Source organism: Patella vulgata, chromosome 9 (genome assembly GCF_932274485.2).
Source record: "Patella vulgata chromosome 9, xgPatVulg1.2, whole genome shotgun sequence".
In the NCBI taxonomy this organism is placed as follows: domain Eukaryota; kingdom Metazoa; phylum Mollusca; class Gastropoda; family Patellidae; genus Patella; species Patella vulgata.
Genome location: NC_065887.2, coordinates 43,925,514 through 43,945,513, shown reverse-complemented (window position 1 = coordinate 43,945,513; position 20,000 = coordinate 43,925,514). Strand labels below are relative to the sequence as shown.

The following is a 20,000-nucleotide window of genomic DNA, read 5'->3' as shown; positions in this document are numbered from 1 at the left end:
CCGTTAATAACGCTGTCAGATCCTGGTGAAGTGAAGACAAGTAAAAACAGAATTTTGAGATATAAAACACGAAATAAAATAGGATTTATCTTTATTCAGATTGCTCAAGTAATTTATCAACTCCGTTAGTTTATATTTCATCAATATATACATAATAAACCCTGATCAACAGGATACAGATTGATTCTTTGGCCATATATAAATTATTTAATCCTCATTGTTTTAGTCGAATGTCAAAGAAACAAGGGCTTATATGAACAAATTTAAGGCACAGTCGCATCCGCAGTCCGCAAACATTTGAAACGGTGTTCATTTAAAGAAAAAAACCTGCTATTTATATGAAAAATACCCAAACTATGAAATCTTTAGAGTGTCAGATTGTCTGTCACTATATATACATGCCGAGCCAGCCTATATATTGACCAGTCGAAAATAATTATTGACCAGAGCGGGCTTAGTCTGAGCCTAGTTATTTTATTACAATATTTAAATCCTGTAGAATGATCCTGTAGAAGCCCGACATTGTATTATTATTATATAATTAAAATGATTTATATTTAATTCTACGAATATCTCGACCAGCGGCATCCTGTAGAGGTCTCAAATTACCATCATCATCTATCTTCTTATTTCCAATCCGAGATTCAAGCGAGTGTAAATCTTGTAACTGAAAAAAAAAGAAGCAACAAAACGCTTTATACTCGATCTATCCTATATCAGATACAATATTGATTGACTTGATTCATAAAACAATATTGATTGACTTCCCTCGTGGTTCCCCCTAATCAGTGGTGCAGGACGAAGGTCTCGACAAGGACGGTGTCTAGTCGTTCGGATGGGGCGAAAAACGGCGGTCCCGTGTACACAATTGGATGCACGTAAAAGAACCCTTGACGGTTAGAATTCGAAATAAGAGTAGACCGTAGAACACTTTATGGCGTATGCCATTCTTCAATAGCCCAGTCGGTGCAGAAAAATAGAACGTTAAACCCCATTTCATTTCATTATAGGTTGTATAATAGTGAACAATTAAAGAAACGCCTCTCTGTGTTCTATGTATATATTATTGAATTAAACTGATTACCTAAGGACCCGACAATATAGGCCTAAAGTTTGCTTGTCTGTCACTAAAATTGTTTATTGTTTTTTCATCATATGTGTACTTCAACATGGCTATCACTAGAATATAAGTGGCCTAGTACTTCAACATGGCTATCACTAGAATATAAGTGGCCTAGTACTTCAACATGGCTATCACTAGAATATAAGTGGTCTAGTACTTCAACATGGCTATCACTAGAATATAAGTGGTCTAGTACTTCAACATGGCTATCACTAGAATATAAGTGGCCTAGTACTTCAACATGGCTATCACTAGAATATAAGTGGCCTAGTACTTCAACATGGCTATCACTAGAATATAAGTGGCCTAGTACTTCAACATGGCTATCACTAGAATATAAGTGGCCTAGTACTTCAACATGGCTATCACTAGAATATAAGTGGCCTAACTTTTCTACAATCTAATTAAAATACTGATCTATATTTCGTTTCGTTTTTTTATACTTTCGATGGCCTACACTACATGGAGATGACCAGTTGTAGTGGGGGTGGCGTCAGGGGTCATACGAGCGGCTTTTGACCCTATGACGTCAGACACCGATTAATCAATCAATATTGACGATTCTAGGAGTTTACCCACAGTTTCATGCAGAACACGCCAAGAACTCACTAAAACAGATCGTTTCATTGGCTGGTTCCTCACATCAGCCAGACCACAGGTTATATAACAACTCTTTCAGATCCAAGTGTAGTAAAGACAAGTAAAAGGAAATTTTAAACTATAAAAACGAAAGGAAAAAGGATCAGTGTTTTAATCAGATTGTACAAATTGTTTGATGGCGGTAGGTGAACATGGTCGGGTATATAAACAAGTTGATGATGTATCAATGGTTGAAACATCCCCCTATTCTAACCTTCAAAAACAAAACATGTCGGGCAACTCCCGACTACCACCACCGCCGTTCACATCAAGCTATAAACCATAATTATAACAACTTACAATGTCTAGTTTAATGAACATTGGATTTTCAGCAACCAACCACTTGACGGCTTCAGAACAGGGAGGTGTGGTCATACTACCGGTATAGCTATAATACTCGGGTTTCGACGGTAACATGTCATTAGGATACACTTTAACATCCTCCACAGAATTACCTATAATATAAATTCAATAAATTTAACCAGTCTAAAATAGTTTTCATCACTTATTTCACCAACTCTGATGCAGTTGTACAGCAGTCAAATTACGTCAAACATTATTATACTCAGCCAAATTAAAAACTTGACACTGATGAATTTCAACAAATTTTTTTTTCTGGTAAAGTGTTTCTAACGATAGTAAGTAGTAAGAAGCCTTTAATTTCATAAAATTGTAAAGTCACGTGGATCACGTGACTTTTGAGCATATAAAGATGAAAAACCTGAAAAACACGCGCAAACACAAACTCTTGAGGTCAATCGATGCAAGTTTTCTTAAACTGAACACGCACACGTAACTTGAACTGGAAAAACAAATTAAAATTGTTATTTTCATCTTTGTTAGAAAATGCCGCGCCTTTCAAATGTAGAACGTCTACGTGCTATAGGTAGGCTCTATGCTAGCCAGTCTGTGGTAACTGTTGCAAGCGTCTTTAATTGTTCACACCAGACAATAATTAATCTTAGAATGAGAGTGCTTCAAACTGGAACTATTGCCGACCGTCCAAGGGCGGGGGCGCCACGTGTGACGTCACTCCAGGAAGATCAAGCAATACGATTACGTCATCTTAGAAACAGATTTGTCACTGCAACCTCCACAAGTAGAGAGATGTTTGGTGGAGGGGTAACTGCACAAACTGTTCGAAATCGCTTGCAGGCTGCTGGTCTTCGAGCTCTGAGGCACTATAATGGACCAATATTGACACCTCTTCATCGCCGTAACCGACTTGTGTGGGCCACAAGACACATACGATTTACTCAAAGACAGTGGAATTCGGTTGTCTTTAGTGACGAATCTCCATTCACTTTGAGATTTGCCGATGGCAGGGCCCGAGTGTACCGCAGACGAGGTGAACGTTACGCTCAAGTATGCGTCAGAGAAGTTGACCGATTTGGTGGCGGCAGCGTCATGGTTTGGGGTTCTTTTTGTGCACATGGACGTTCTCCTCTTGTTGTTGTCCAAGCGAACTTAAATGCTGTCCGGTACAGGGATCAGATTTTGCAACCTGTTCTTCTTCCGTTTATGCAGAGACATGGGCCTGGACTAACGTTTCAACAAGACAATGCTCGAACCCATACAGCAATTGCTACCCAGAATTTTTAAAGAAATGCCGGCGTCCAAGTCCTGGATCGGCCGTCGCTTAGCCCCGACCTTAATCCTATTGAACACATCTGGGACGAACTGGGTCGACGTGTTCGTCAGCAAGTGAATCCACCACTGACGTTGCAGGACCTTAAACATGCTCTTGCAGAGCAGTGGCGACGTCTTCCTCGGGTAGTGTTTACTAATGTTCTGAGATCCATGAGAAGAAGTTGTGTGGCAGTACGAGACGCTAGAGGAGGCCACAGCCGTTACTAAACACTTTATTCCGATTGTTCTCCAAGTCTGTGAATTTCATTTTGGGGGTACTGTGACATCACGAACGTTATCAATGTCAAGGACTTTCGGCGAGACGTATTCTTGCTTTCTGTTGATGTCAAGGTCGCCTGTGCACAACATAACACTAAAATAGTTGCCTTAAACCAAATATTAAAAATCTAGTCCCAAAAATCCCGAGTGTCAAGTTTTTAATTTGGCTGAGTATATTTTACCTGACGACGATACTCCAGGTTTTCTAAAGAAAACTATTTGTAAAAAGCAAGACTTACCACATGTTTTGTCCCCACTGGAATGTAATTTACAGTAATTAGGGAATTTACTCTGTGGATCACTAGTATAACATTGTCCTGATCTCGTCTCAGTAAAACCCAACATAGAATTAAACTGATATCTAATACTTTCATACGGACAGACAGCTCCTGTAAATACAATCAAATGATTAAATATTTATCTAGACGCCTATCAGTAAAGGGATGGAGTGTATGTGGGTTGGTGTGTGGGGGTATCGGGTAAAGACAATTTTGTTTAATGGGTGGGTGGGTAAGGGTTTGGGTAATGGGGGGGGGGGTAAGGTTTGGGTAATGTGACAAGGGGTGGGGTTAGGGTTTTGGTAATGGGGAGGTAGAATGTTGATTCTATCGTTAGTTTCCTTTTTATCCTTTAACTTTAAAAATGAGATACCCTTTATTAATTAGATGTATTCTATTACTTATATTCTTTACAGTGGAGTATGTAGAACTTTCCATGATTCATATTGATGTGGTTTGAATACCTTTGTGTATGTAGGATTTCACGATAAACAACATTGCGAGCAGGAGATGAAGGTTCTCAACGGCCCTTCTAAGATCAGGATTCAAAATAATAACAAAATGGAAATTCAAGTTCAAACTATCGAATCATAGTGGTGCACGACGCAGAATATGCTTACCTTTTCTATAATATCTAATACCATTTTCATACCTATATCATTGTATTGATAAATATACTAATAATGCCACTATTTCCGAAACATTGAGTTAGTGCTGTTCAGGAATAGATTTAGGTAAAATATTTCAAGAACAACCTACCTTCCTCTCCGAAATCCTTTACTGACGATAATTTCTCCAGAACTTCCTTTATCCCCACGTTTTCCTCTCCTTCTGAATACTGAAGAACAAGAACATATTTTTAGTTGATATCATCTAACTATTAGTTGATATCGCTAGGTTATGTTTAAGATGTAACTATTATTAGTTGATATCGCTAGGTTATGTTTAAGATGTAACTATTATTAGTTGATATCGCTAGGTTATGTTTCAGATGTAACTATTAGTTGATATCACCGGGTTATGTTTCAGATTTAACTATTAGTTGATATCACCGGGTTATGTTTCAGATTTAACTATTAGTTGATATCACCGGGTTATGTTTAAGATTTAACTATTAGTTGATATCACCGGGTTATGTTTAAGATTTAACTATTAGTTGATATCACCGGGTTATGTTTAAGATTTAACTATTAGTTGATATCGCCGGGTTATGTTTAAGATCTAACTATTAGTTGTTACATACTCAACCCCAACATACAGACAACAAAACCCCGTGTTATTTTTGTGTTCATGTAACAGTTTAAAGACTGAACGACTGCTGGCGACGACATTAAAGACACATCTGTTTTTAACTGTCATTGGTTTATGTTGATGAGACCTCTGTACGTCAAAATTTGTCTGGTTTCTAGAGATCTTACCTGTTATATATATTATAAAAAATGGCGAATACATGGGAAGATTAATTACGATCCTACCCGTTCCTATAGTAACTCACATATAAGAAATAAAATTGAACTCACCGACAAGAACAGAGCAATTGTAACTATTCCATCAGAATATTGACTTGCTTCAGCTAAACTCGAAAAATCTTCTCGGTAATGCACCACATGCACCTGTCAACAAATCGACAAAATAAATAAAATTAAATCTCGGTGCGTCATCTTACATTTTGCGGAAAATGTCCAATTTTTCACAACTTAATCAAATTTTCTGAAAATCGATTATTTAACATTTAATTATTTGAAATAAAAGAAAATCAATACATCAATGGTAGATAATCCCCTGGCTTATCGTTCTGATTTGTATCAGTTGATCCTATCATAGTTTTGTTTTCAGCTAGGGTTTGCATTTCAATATCCCCTACTTTTTTTGAAGAGTATATATCCCTAGTTTGTCCCCTTCCACTTGATATGGGTCTAGATTATTATAGGTCTAGATTATTATGGAACATCTGGTGACTGAGTCCCTTTCTGGAACATCTGGTGTCCAGATTCCTTTCTGGGACATCTGATGCCTTGATCTCTTTCTGGAATGTTTCTAAAAAAACTCGTGTCCGGTTACCTTTGACAATTTCCACATGGTAAAGTGGAGTGCGCGTAACATTACTGACATACAGATAGAGGAATTAAAGATTCGGTTACCGTGTCCAGAATTCTTCAAGGCTTACCGATCAATACATAGCCTGTTCTCTGTCACTGTTTCTATTGACCCACCAGGCTGTTTCTATTGACCCACCAGTCTGTTTCTATTGACCCACCAGGCTGTTTCTACTGACCCACCAGGCTGATTCTATTGACCCACCAGGCTGATTCTATTGACCCACCAGGCTGTTTCTATTGACCCACTAGGCTGTTTCTATTGACCCACCAGGCTGTTAATCGAATTTTTAGTCAATCATATATGGTTTAATTGTTATCATTTTTCTTACCTCGGCATCAAAAGTTTTCGAATCAATCAAGTGTTCAGATTGACGGACCTCGCTCCAAGAACCAAAATGAACGTTGATATTGTCCAGGAAATAGCCCAGATTAGAATGAGTTCGAACCCCTCTCAGTATTGTTGATTCTCTCCCAGCCACCCACTTGGGATACACACCTGAAATATACGACTGAATATCAGCTGGGAAACGTCTAAGACAATAATAACGACACCACACATTCATGGAAGAACATGTCGAAGGGTGGTCTCTCAACGTTTTCTATAATAACAATACCAGTTATACCACACATACTCATGGAAGAACATGTCGAAGGGTATTCTCTCTCCGTTTTCAATAATAACGGCGCGCAGTAGCGATATGGAGATATGTGATAACACAAAGTACAATTTTATGGATACACAATTACTAAGTTTGCTTGATAAAGAAGAGAGTATCCTCGTCGAAACGTCGCTTAGTATTAAACTCAGTTATTGTGTATCCATAAAATTGTACCTTGTGTTAAAATATTAAGTTACTCAATGTCAATTAAAGAAGAGATGTAGTTGACAGTTTTAAAATCATTTTATGTATGAGGAATTATAGAAAGTATCTCTACAATCTATAACAATATATATTTTACACAAGACAGAATTTATCTATCAACCATTTTAATCATCAGATCTTGAATAGTGACATCGAAAACATGGGTGTTGCCAATGTTGTTGAACTTGGATAAATATTGGCAATTTTATAAAAAAAAATATGTTCAAATAAGATCAAAGACTACTTTTTGTAACAATTTGAAATATATATTTTTTTATTATTGTTCATTTCATAGGACACGATTGTTCCTACTTTCAGTAGAATTCACCCAGTAAAGCAGATCAGTCTAGTTCTTTCAGTAGAATCAACCCAGTAAAGCAGATCAGGCTAGTCGTCCTTTCAGTAGAATCCCCAAGTCTCGTCCTCTGGAAAGTTAATTTGGCTCAGTTGGTAAACAAGCCACCTGTCCCTCTTCTACCCAGGTCTGTACGAGGCTTGGTTATCGGATTCTTCACCAGATATATTGAGATTCATGTACACAGATATATTGAGATTCATGAACACAGCCTCAACCAAATCCTTTCCTGGACACAAATTATTTTACAATAAAATCCAGAGTAATTCGCCGCCAAAACCTTATATCCAGAGCGGGAACTATTTCCCTCAGTCGTATGATGCACGATCGAGATATTGTCATATAAATTACTGGCTTTGAGGATGTTTAACAGTGGGTGATTAACGGAGAACCTAGAGGCGACTTATTCCTTCTCATGTACCATCGTAAATTTGAGTGAAGTCTGTGTCACTACAGGCCCGGGGCTGTGTAGTGCAGTGGACGCTTACGTCTAACTCCCGGATCCATTCACTTTATTTGAATTTTGCGTTTGTTTGTGATTTCAGCGTAATATTTCTTGTCCGTCTATTTGTTTTTGTGTAAATTATGTGTGGTACAGTCCCCCTGCACTTACTAGTAGAACGGAAATCACGACCCTAGACCTTACGATCTAAGACGGTCCCCCACCCCCTAACCTATGATCTAAGACGACCCCCATCCCCTAACCTTTGATCTAAGACGACCCCCCCACCCCCTAACCTATGATCTATGACCCCTCCCTCCCAACTTTGCTAAGCAAAATGTGTAATTATAATATATTTACCATTATTTTCAAGCTTTCCTGATATTGGTTCACTTGATTCATAAAAGAGATACGATTCTATATCATCGACGGAATCAAATGAAGGCAGATTGATAGGAGACTGGAAAGACCCATCCTCATCACAGCATCTGTTATTAGGTTCATCAATTGCATACCAACAAGATGGTCCTGAAATAATAACGTATGTGAATGGCTGAGCTGTTCGTGGATATCGTCTGAGCGGTTTGAATCAATTCCCATTAGCCAGAGCAAAATCACAAGACTCTCTCCATACCTTTAGGTTAATTTCTGTCCGGGGTCATCTACCCTACTGATCAGTACTAATGGTAGGTAAACTGGTTACCAGTCTTTTGAATATTAATTAATTTATTAATAATCCCACGGGAAATACTTCGTCTACACGTGGGGCAATTTATGCCGCGATGCGTTATAATACTTAGCCATTATGATGATACTGGAGCAAAATTAATATAGTTAAAAACATGGCAAAGGGGGTGGGGCGGTTTCAATCACGGACTGGGTGGGGCGGTTTCAATCACGGACTGGGTGGGGCGGTTTCAATCATGGACTGGGTGGGGCGGAATCAATCACGGATTGGGTGGGGCGGTATCAATAACGGACTGGGTGGGGCGGTTTCAATCACGGACTGGGTGGGGCGGAATCAATCACGGACTGGGTGGGGCGGTTTCAATCACGGACTGGGTGGGGCGGTATCAATAACGGACTGGGTGGGCGGTTTTAATCACGGACTGGGTGGGGCGGTATCAATAACGGACTGGGTGGGGCGGTATCAATAACGGACTGGGTGGGCGGAATTAATCACGGATTGGGTGGGCGGTATCAATCACGGTGGGGCGGTTTCAATCACGGACTGGGTGGGGCGGTATCAATAACGGACTGGGTGGGCGGTTTCAATCACGGACTGGGTGGGGCGGTATCAATAACGGACTGGGTGGGGCGGAATCAATCACGGACTGGGTGGGGCGGTATCAATAACGGACTGGGTAGGCGGAATTAATCACGGATTGGGTGGGCGGTATCAATCACGGACTGCTATAGTTTACATACGTATCACTATTTCATAGATGCGATACTCGCTATTTAAATTATCCAATGAAATATTGTCAGTTTTATCGCCCACTACTTGGCTTTGAAATATAAAATAAAAATGTCTAGTTAGTTGGTGTATCCAATATTTACGTCCGCATCCACATCGATTGGAAGCGGCTGATTTAATTAAACCACTGATGACAACAATGATGTTATTGGCCAAATATCCCTTCAGGCGGGAAAACGATTTGTACGCAGATTGAGACATCAAAGTTTTGCCTAAGATCTATACTCACCTACTGTTGATCGTCTGTAGTACGAGAAACACGAATCTTCACCAGCATAGCATAGTAATGGCCGTCGTGATTCTGTTGACAGACGAGGTAATGGCTCCGAGAACGACCTTTTTGGAAGAACTTGATTTACCAGGTTAACTATATTAGATTTGTCATTCGGGTTGCTTCTAGCAATGGTTAACAGCTCCGTTATGTTAGGACGTCTAACAGGATCAGGGGTAGCTCTAATTGGTTCTTGCCGACGAGTGGGGTCACGGTTGGCTCGGTCTGGTTCTCGTGAACGAGCAGGATCGCTGGTAGCTCTGGTCGGTTCTCGGAAATGAACAGGATCATATGTTGCTCGGGTTGGGTCTCGGGAGCGAACTGGATCATTGGTAGCTCGAACTGGTTCTCGCGAACGAGCAGGATCGCTGGTAGCTCTGGTCGGTTCTCGGAAACGAACAGGATCATATGTTGCTCGGGTTGGGTCTCGGGAGCGAACTGGATCATTGGTAGCTTGCGAACGAGCAGGGTCGGTGGTAGCCCGGGTTGGTTCTCGGGAGCGAACTGGATCATTGGTAGCTCGGAATGGTTCTCGCGAACGAGCAGGGTCGGGGGTAGATCGGGTCGGTTCTCGGTAACGAGTAGGATCATATGTTGCTCGGGTTGGGTCTCGGGAGCGAACTGGATCATTGGTAGCTCGCGAACGAGCAGGGTCGGTGGTAGCTCGGGTTGGTTCTCGAGAACGAGCAGGGTCGGTGGTAGATCGGGTCGGTTCTCGGAAACGAGCAGGATCATATGTTGCTCGGGTTGGGTCTCGGGAGCTAACTGGATCATTGGTAGCTCGCGAACGAGCAGGGTCGGTGGTAGCTCGGGTTGGTTCTCGAGAACGAGCAGGGTCGGTGGTAGATCGGGTCGGTTCTCGGAAACGAGCAGGATCATATGTTGCTCGGGTTGGGTCTAGGGAGCGAACTGGATCATTGGTAGCTCGCGAACGAGCAGGGTCGGTGGTAGCTCGGGTTGGTTCTCGGGAGCGAGCAGGGTCGGTGGTAGATCGGGTAGGTTCTCGGAAACGAGCAGGATCATATGTTGCTCGGGTTGGGTCTCGGGAGCGAACTGGATCATTGGTAGCTCGCGAACGAGCAGGGTCGGTGGTAGCTCGGGTTGGTTCTCGGGAACGAGCAGGGTCGGTGGTAGATCGGGTTGGTTCCCGGATTGTTTGTCTTGAACGAGCATCGTCACGGGTAGCTCCAGCAGTTCGAATTGGGTCTCGTCGACGGGCAGGGTCACGGGAAGTTTGGAATGGGTTTTGTGTTCGAGCGGGGTCTCGCGAACGAGCAGGATCTCGGGTAGTGCGGCTTGGTTGTCGCGAACGAGCAGGATCTCGGGTAGCGCGGCTTGGTTCTCGCGAACGAACATCGTCACGGGTAGCGCGGCTTGGTTGTCGCGATTGAGCAGGATCTAGGGTAGCTCGGCTTGGTTCTCGCGAACGAGCAGGATCTTGGGTATTGCGGCTTGGTTCTCGCGAACGAGCAGGATCTCGGGTAGCGCGGCTTGGTTCTCGCGAACGAACATCGTCACGGGTAGCGCGGCTTGGTTGTCGCGATTGAGCAGGATCTAGGGTAGCTCGGCTTGGTTCTCGCGAACGAGCAGGATCTTGGGTATTGCGGCTTGGTTCTCGCGAACGAGCAGGATCTCGGGAAGCGCGGCTTGGTTCTCGCGAACGAACATCGTCACGGGTAGCGCGGCTTGGTTGTCGCGATTGAGCAGGATCTAGGGTAGCTCGGCTTGGTTCTCGCGAACGAGCAGGATCTCGGGTATTGCGGCTTGGTTGTCGCGAACGAGCAGGATCTCGGGTAGCGCGGCTTGGTTCTCGCGAACGAACATCGTCACGGGTAGCGCGGCTTGGTTGTCGCGATTGAGCAGGATCTAGGGTAGCTCGGCTTGGTTCTCGCGAACGAGCAGGATCTCGGGTAGTGCGGCTTGGTTCTCGCGAACGAACATCGTCACGGGTAGCGCGGCTTGGTTGTCGCGATTGAGCAGGATCTAGGGTAGCTCGGCTTGGTTCTCGCAAACGAGCAGGATCTCGTGTAGCTCGACTTGGTTCTCGCGAACGAGCAGGATATCTGGTTGGTTCTCGAGAACGAAAAGGGTCGGTGGTAGCTCGCATTGGATCCCGCGAACGAGCATCGTCACGGGTAGCGCGGCTTGGTTGTCGCGATCGAGCAGGATCTAGGGTAGCGCGGCTTGGTTCTCGCGATCTATCAAGGTTAGAAACAATTGGAGTTGAGTCTCGTAGTTTGCGAGACGTTGTTACGGACAGGCCAGTAATATCAATACTGTTATGAAGCGCTGGATCTCGTGAAGGTCTGGTAGGATCGCGTTTAGCTGTAGATGGGTCGGAACGTCGTGTGTCATCTCGGACGGCCCCATAAACAGAAGATCGTGGGTCTTTTGGGGTGTAGTTAGGATCCGAAACCAAATTTCTGGGTAGAAAGTCTGATTTACTGAAGACTGATTTTACAGGTTTTGTCGCCGCTGTTTTGACCAAAGTGTCCAAAGCTAACTGACCAGTGGCATCATCACCAGTAGATATTGATGATTGAGTGATGGGTATCAGGTACAGCCACACCAGGAGATATACACACAGTTCTCCCATCATCAACTAAAACAATAAAACAGAGAAAGCATTTAAGAAACCATAATGCGATATCGTGCTATTTACAGTATATTTCCCGTTAAGGGTTCTTACTCTGTTTAAAACTTTGCATTGTCTTCGCCTTGTACACGAAGTCCTGTCGGGATCCCTTGTTGTTCGCTGGTTATATATTAATACATTCCCATATCGTCCTTCTCCCTTCTCGACAGCTCTAAAATAAAGGGGTTATAAAGACAATAGATGTTCAGTGTATATTCACTTAAACTATTTACAAAAGTTTTGGTATACCTTTTTCAGCAGATCATACATTTTGTTTGTGTAAAGGCTCATTTATTTTTTGAAGGAATCCAATATGTATTTACATGATCAGGAAATATTCAGATGTCAAATAGTCTATTTGTGAAAGGTTCAGCAAGATGGATTGAAAACCACGTCATTGAAAGAAGTTATGATCTTAAGCGGACGCGTTGCACCATTCGATTTTATTTCCTTCTATCTACCTGTCTGTAATAATCTAGACCTATATCATTTGGGCGGGGACCAAAATAGGGATATATACTTTTCAAAAAAAGTCATGGACACTTGACATGCTTTGAGAGTATGTTCACAGATGAAGAACTTATCGCCCCAACAGAACCACTTTGCTGCACGTGCGACACGCAAAAGCGCCATACACGTGGGAGGGGTTCATTGTCAAATTTGACACTTCAAGGAAAGGTTGATGAAAACTGCCGAGTGCGGGTTTATCCTATCCATGTTTGCTTTCCTATCGGTTCTTGCATAAGATTTACCGTTTAGCGCATCTTTGCTTTAGTGTGTTACATTTAATTTGCAATGAGACGTCTTCAACGTGATGAACGTCTACGTGCTATTGGCATGCTTTAATGGGTTCTACACAGCGAGCAGTAGCCAACATGCGTAATGTGTTCAGCAGACTGTGGAACCGGTACCAACAAACACACAATGTTGATGATAGACCTCGTTCAGGTCGTCCTAGAGAAACTGCACCAGCCCAGGATCGATACATTCGTACACAGGTCCAGCGAAATCGAGGACAAACGGCCAATCAGCTTCCTATAAACTTGTACCGAGTTACAGAAATTCGAGTTACACCCAAAACGACGACCGCGTGTTGTGCCTCCATTAACTCACCAACACATGGCAAACAGGCGTCAATGGTGTAGGCAGCGTAGAAATTAGGGTAATCGTTCGATGGGCGCGTGTAATGTTCTCAGATGAGTCCAGATTTACTCTGGATTTCACCGATAGGCGTGCTCGCGTTTGGAGGCGTGTAAATGAGCGTCATGCTAACGTTAACGTGCAGGTCGACGTTTCATCTTTTAAGATGATAATCCCCGTGTCCACCGCGCTCGTGTCGTGAATGACTACCACCTCCAGCTTCACCATATTGTCCATATGCCTTGGCCAGCCATGAGTCCTGACCTTTCCCCTATAGAGCATGTCTGGGACATGATCGGGAGACGTGTTCGTCGACGTCAACGTCAACGGACAATACTGCAAGAATTGGCCGTAGCACTGCAAGAGGAGTGGGTCAGATTGACCCAAATCGTGATTGGACGGTTTATTAGGAGCATGCCACGATGAATTGCTGAATGTCTGAGGATTGGTGGAGCAATTACTTATTAATAAAGGACAATATTGGTGCCAGTCATTATCACATATGTGATAGAACTGGTTAAACACATTCCAAATATAATTTTAACAGAGAGATCACTGCTACGATAGCTGAGTAATACAGGATTCACGAATCGGAAGTGACGAACGCCAAAGGAAAACACGGGACATACCTCTATATAACTGGCTGAAGTGCCGACTGATAACAGATACATGGGCGAATTTCTGCTCACTAATAATTCCTTCGAAGACCAAAAGTTGTTATATGGGACTGTAAGAGGATAGCTGACAATTCAATACAGTAATTGAATGTCATTTGATAAGAGAACACGAGAAAAATAGAAATAGTCCGTACATTCCCTTGTTTATATTCATTCTATAGGGGAGAGCGGCGCTAGTTCGCACCATTTTTAATGAAACCAACATATCTCGATAACTTTTGAAGCTACGTTACCGTAGACCAGTGATTCCCAACCAGTGTGCCGCGGCACACAGGTGTGCCATACTGTGTGTCTATGACTAGTCTGTGGCTACAGTTGTATGCCGTCTATGATTTGCCATGTTTTTTATTTTGCAAAAAAATCAAATATTTTTCATATATATTAAGTCGGGTGTGTCGCTGTTTTTTCATGTGTTTCAAGGTGTGCCGTTGGCACAAAAAGGTTGAGAACCACTGTCGCAGACCATACTAGATTAAAGACAGTGGAGTTGGCTAATTTACGGCATACATTAAATAGTTTTATTGACAGGCGTATACAAGTAATTTCATCTCAAAGTCACCATGTCCGAATGGGCGAACATCAAGCCTCGGCTGTAGGACAGTAAGTGATATGTACCTACGCCTATACAATTGCGATGCGGCACCGGTTTACTTATGCCCCCGTCAGACCGGGGTGGCGTCCTTACTGTGCTGCTGCGACCGTACGGCGACCAGAAAATGCACAAGGTCGCCGGCAAACGTGAACACAACGGGCGAAAATGTCCCCAAAAACTACAAAATTGAAAAAAAGTCGTTTTACAGTTCAGATCGCAGAACCTTGGCGTTTGCTTTGAACATGCTCAAAATAAACGCGGTGACTCTGCGATCATGGTGACTACAGCACGATAGCTGGCGTTTCCACTACGCTTATGGCGATCTTAACGCGCTCTAAAACTATTTTCCATCGCCGTAGCAGCGAAGTAAGGACGCTACCCCGGTCTGACGGGGGTATTATTAGGAAAACTTGCCGCTTTTAGAAAGAAGTTCTCAAAACTGCGTCGTTCGAAGCGTATGTAGACTTTTCAATTCAAACTGGTCCGCGTCTAAAGGAAATAGGACAAACTTGAAAGAAAAACAGCTTCAGACTTTGAAATCTTTGTATGGTAAACCATTCTTTAAATGCGTCGTCATGGGCAACGGCGTTGGTAATCCGGAACTTGAAAGTAGTCCCAATGGCGGACTTCGTCATACAGCCGAGGCTAGATGTAGTGTACTGGATTCTGCTGAGGTTTGGCCGAGTGGGCGCGAGATATGAATGGGGTCGGACTAACCCCGCTTTCCCCTACCTTATAAAAACATGGTAATGCACGGACTTTTTTTCTGTTTTTCTTTCGTGTTCTCTTATCCACTGGCATTCAATTCTTTTTATAAATTGTTAGATATCCTCTCACAGTCTCACACAACAACTTTTAGTCTTCGAAGGAACTATTAGTGAGCAGAAATTCGCCCATGTATCTGTTATCAGTCGGCACTTCAGCCAGTTATATAGAGGTATGTCTCGTGTTTTCCTTTGGCGTTCGTCACTTCCGATTCAGGAATCCTGTATAACTCAGCTATCGTAGCAATGATCTCTGAGTTAGAATTATATTTGGAACGTGTTTAATTAGTTCTATCACATATGTGATAATGACTGGCACCAATATTGTCCTTTAAGACAAAAATCAAAAACGTCCATTTTCACCTTTGACAGTGTATCTCTTTGCGAGTGAAATGGGGCCTCCAGATAAGCCGCCTATATGAACTGTTTATGTTCATGTGTAGGCAATTGGACTGTTATTAACATACACTGGTTACCTCTAATAAAACAGCAGTGCATTTCCGCAGTTTTGTATTGTTTCTGAATTCTGTTTTGAAGAGTATATATCATATATAATTTTGAACCACTATTTATAGGCCGTACCGGGAATACACAGAATCGTATCAGCCTATTGATGACACTTCTATAAATGTCCTTTTTACAATTCCGCAATTCTTTCTCTATATTTCGATGTACCTATTGTTAGTACGTGTCTATCGGCGCCGCCCACTTCCCTAACCACACCCCTAGTTAACCCGCCTCTTCTGGGTTTATTTCATGAATCTGTTCAGGTTTTAAACCGATCATTGTGTGATAGCGAACACATTAAGGGCAAGGTAAAGTGACACCATCTTGTTGCAAACTAGTCTCGAGACACCAACAAGGTTGAACATTATTTTCCAGCACAGAATAGTGGCCCTTGGATACAGAAGTCCAAAATAAACTCTATTACTCATAATCTGTCAGTACCCCTTTAAATCGTACATCCGCGTCTTATCATGTAAACGAAAATTTCAGTTTCATCACTTTCTTGCCAAATCGCGGTTACACCTACAGACAAAACCATAAAAATCGCAGTATTTATTATTTTCCATATAAACCCGAAATATTTCTTCCGGGTGATGTTTATGATGGTACTCCATACAAAAAGATTTGATTATATGGACTTGGTGTGCTAAAACATAGATTGTGTTCAAAATTTGAAGTCTTGATGGTTGTAGTGTATATATTCAGGCATCCGTGTGAGATTTTGTGATTTCCCATGTTGTGTTGTTTACCCATTAGCTGCGCAGTGCTGAATGGTATATTTGCTTCGTATTGTTCAAAGTTAAAAATTCCAAATTCATTATTTTTGATTTTCATCCATCTTTTTATTGTTCAGTATCATCTCATGCACATTTAGATACCAAAATACAGACCCTAAAAATGTGAATTATTTTTGAGGACCCCCCCCCCCCCCCGCCATTTCAGGTGTCCTTAATGCAACAAGTCTATACCCCAATCGCCAGTATTCACTTACCCTGTGTATAATGTCCGCCTCCACTCAAAGTGAATTCGCCGACTTCCTTCAACGACACTGTTGTCCCTTGTGGTTCGTCGACTTCAATGATGACTGTTCTCTGTTCTAACGAACTCACGAGTCACGAAATCATGTAACATGAACTATTAAAGCGAATGAAAAGATCTTTTTTAAACATTTGAAATAGGAAAATGACAGATATGAGATAATTCAATTTTTATTTGTCTCTTTAAAACAATGAATCTGTTGAGATCTCTCCATAACTTCAATGTGTCAAAATAAAAACCCCGAAATTAAGTCTCTGTGGCAACAGAAATAGTCATATCGTAAAACATTTATGGTTTCGTGTTAAGAGATCTTTCATTCTACAGCGCATGCGTTAGACCAATCAGTCTTGCAAGATCACAGAAACAACCCTTTCGTTAAATCAGAACGACATAAATATATAAAATTAATATCGCTGCGACAAAAATATCTAATATTCGAATCAGAACGACATACTTATCCAAAATTAAGTATGTAATGTCTCTTGTTAAAAGCAAAACGACAAACAATATTTCATTTAATATCTCATATGAAAATAAAATATATCTCATATTAAAACAATATATATCTCATATTAAAAGGCAGAGTTATAAAATAATATTAAATTAGATTCACGGACGCCACAGCGACATCAATATCCGGTATTAAAACCAGAACGACAAAATAAAAGTCATATCAAGAAGGCAGGGCTACAAATATATATTATATTAAAGCAGAGCTACAAATATATATTATATTAAAGCAGGGCTAAAATATATATTTTATTAAAGTGATAGTCATCTCTTTAAAGTATGTCAAAATAAAGAAATAAAACACGTGGAATCTATACACAGTTAAAGAATACCTTGTTAAAGAATATTTCTATGGGGCGGTGATATTAGAACAATATGACGTGTGCGGGTTGGCTCGGTCAACCAGGCAACATTTTCCTTATCTATTTACCCCACAGACCTTGACAATCGAGACAAATCTCACGGGTTTCCCCACAACCATTATGTGGACGTAGTTTTCAAGTGAAAAGAATCTAGAATTTTTATATGAATGTTTTTTTTAAGTGCTGGAATCAGTTCTATGAATGTATAATATTGATTTGACAACCTGTTTAAAAGCAATCGATATAGAAATAATTATTTTGGCTCAGAATATCTTTTATATTTAGACTCTTTAAAATCTGATTTTATTTATAGAACATTTTTAATCAGGTTATAAACATCACTTCCTCTTTTTAAATTTACTATAAATAGTGTGTATATAACTTATTTTCACCAATAAATTAATGTATGTATATAAAAGATCTGTATATTATATGTTTTGTAATCCTTGTATTGGCTATGCCTGTTCCCTGATCCCTTTTCATAAATTTGAAATAAAATATTGTTTACAGGCATTATCTACTATTATCTACTATTCCCATCCACATCCCAGAGTATAAATCACCTCAATTTAGCAAATTAATAAAACGAGTTTTTAAAAGTAGATGCTTTGACACGGTGTAGAAGACAATACGGTAGGGAATATATTTAAGAGCGATACCATTTACACAACCGGTCACAGTCTCGGTTAGAAATGGTTCCACTACTGATGACTGCATGGTGTCTACCATCTTACTCCAGCCACAGTAGTGGACAGTAAGGCCTTCCTTTAAGCAGATTCTGTAGTCATTTGACTACAAAAAAGTTACTGGCCTATAACGGCCTTAATTTCCAATTACACTAACCCCAAACTGTTCTGTTCGTAGCTTAACATATAAACCAGTTCCCATTGAAATAAAGGTAAAACCCTACCCTATGATTATATGATTTGATTAAACCCAACTGCTATGCAAAATTTATGTTCATTTTAAAATGGCCGCCAAACCAGAATCACGTGTGTCATGTCACTTGAAAATACAGAAAAAAAACCTGTTTGGTAAGATAAGATTATGATTTCAGTGTTCCACTCTTCACTATTTGTAACATAATTACTTATTTCCATGCAAATTGTGATGATATGTGTTGAAAATTTTGCAATTGAACCTAATTTTACTTGCTCAAAGCCTCGAATAGTGTATCAATTGTAGCCGTAGATAAGAATTATAACGGCTGTAAATTGCAGCTATGTAGGAGAGTTTTGTACATGTTGCTGGAGCTGAAGTTGACAGTATGGAAGATCCCTAACCCAACAGATTCCAGAGCAAAATAAAACCAACATGTGTTTTATAGGAAATAATTATATAAATAGTACGGAATCGCACTACATGACTTGCCTGTATATTAACGATTCCAGACCAATCAAGATCACCATTTAGTTTCAAACGGCCAAACTAAGCTGTACTCAATTGATTCGATCTTATTGAACAGTGGTGAATCAAAATATTTTACCTTGGAATATAGGTGACGCTGACTGTTGCTTAAAACCCGTTTATATTGTTGTAAATACTTAAAAGATGGGTTCCCGCGTACAAACTGGGTGATTTAATGATATATATGGACTAAAACCATATTCAAACTAATTAATTTGTCATAACTCTGCTTCAAATCCTTCTCAAACACTGTAATTGCGAAGGAATGTCCTGCTATAAAAATTCGATCAAACCAGGCCATGTTTACGTCACGTCTTGGGAGTCAGAGGAGAATTCATTGCATACATAAGACGATGTTGTCTTTAATCGCTTACTATTTATTACAAATATCGAATCCTAATTAAATTCTCGGATTATCCACTACCCGCGTCTTTTTCCGTCATTTTTATCTCAGAAAGTGTTGTACGTCTAACTCTTCATAAAGTTTATCAACTTGTACATCAAGCGCTCAATGTTCGCGTGTGACCTTTGACATCACGCGTGCAGAAATTCCCAATCGTCGGGCTGTTGATTAGGGGAACCCTTACATTTTTGTCCTGTATACGATCCATGAGTGTTTTTCGGGGAATCCAGTATTTTTCTAGTACGATTGGATATCTCTACTTTCCATATATACCAAAATTACCATACTTTTATTGGAAATAACCACCCGATAAATACTTTTCTGGGAACCCATCTTTAACACTACCGACGGTGCGTATCAATGCGTGATAGTGCGTGCCATGGGAATCTATGCGTAGTGCCATCGTGTTTCAATGCTTACCAATCCGGCCCATTTTTGCGTAGACAGTGCGTAACGAACTTATGTGTGTACAACACAGCTACCACCAACTTGGCACGCCTTGTCACGACG

The 20,000-nt window shown here is 41.0% G+C and overlaps 1 protein-coding gene and 1 long non-coding RNA gene across 2 annotated transcripts; both read right to left on the bottom strand.

The window, feature by feature from the left end:
* Window positions 1–74: 74 nt before the first annotated feature.
* On the bottom strand, window positions 75–10,661 carry LOC126832319 (uncharacterized). Its single transcript, XR_007684658.2, has 8 exons — window positions 9,414–10,661; window positions 8,068–8,235; window positions 6,377–6,543; window positions 5,469–5,561; window positions 4,708–4,786; window positions 3,910–4,059; window positions 2,063–2,217; window positions 75–667 (listed from the first exon to the last, which is right to left on the bottom strand). It is a non-coding gene; the product is annotated as an uncharacterized LOC126832319 (long non-coding RNA).
* Window positions 10,662–11,103: 442 nt separating this feature from the next.
* Window positions 11,104–16,880, bottom strand: LOC130014296 (TRIO and F-actin-binding protein-like; the record flags this gene model as incomplete). The annotated part of the gene is made up of 2 exons (XM_056103306.1): window positions 16,762–16,880; window positions 11,104–12,057 (listed from the first exon to the last, which is right to left on the bottom strand). A coding segment is annotated over exon 2 (951 nt), but the record flags the coding sequence as incomplete, so codon positions are not given.
* Between the last annotated feature and the right edge of the window lie 3,120 nt (window positions 16,881–20,000).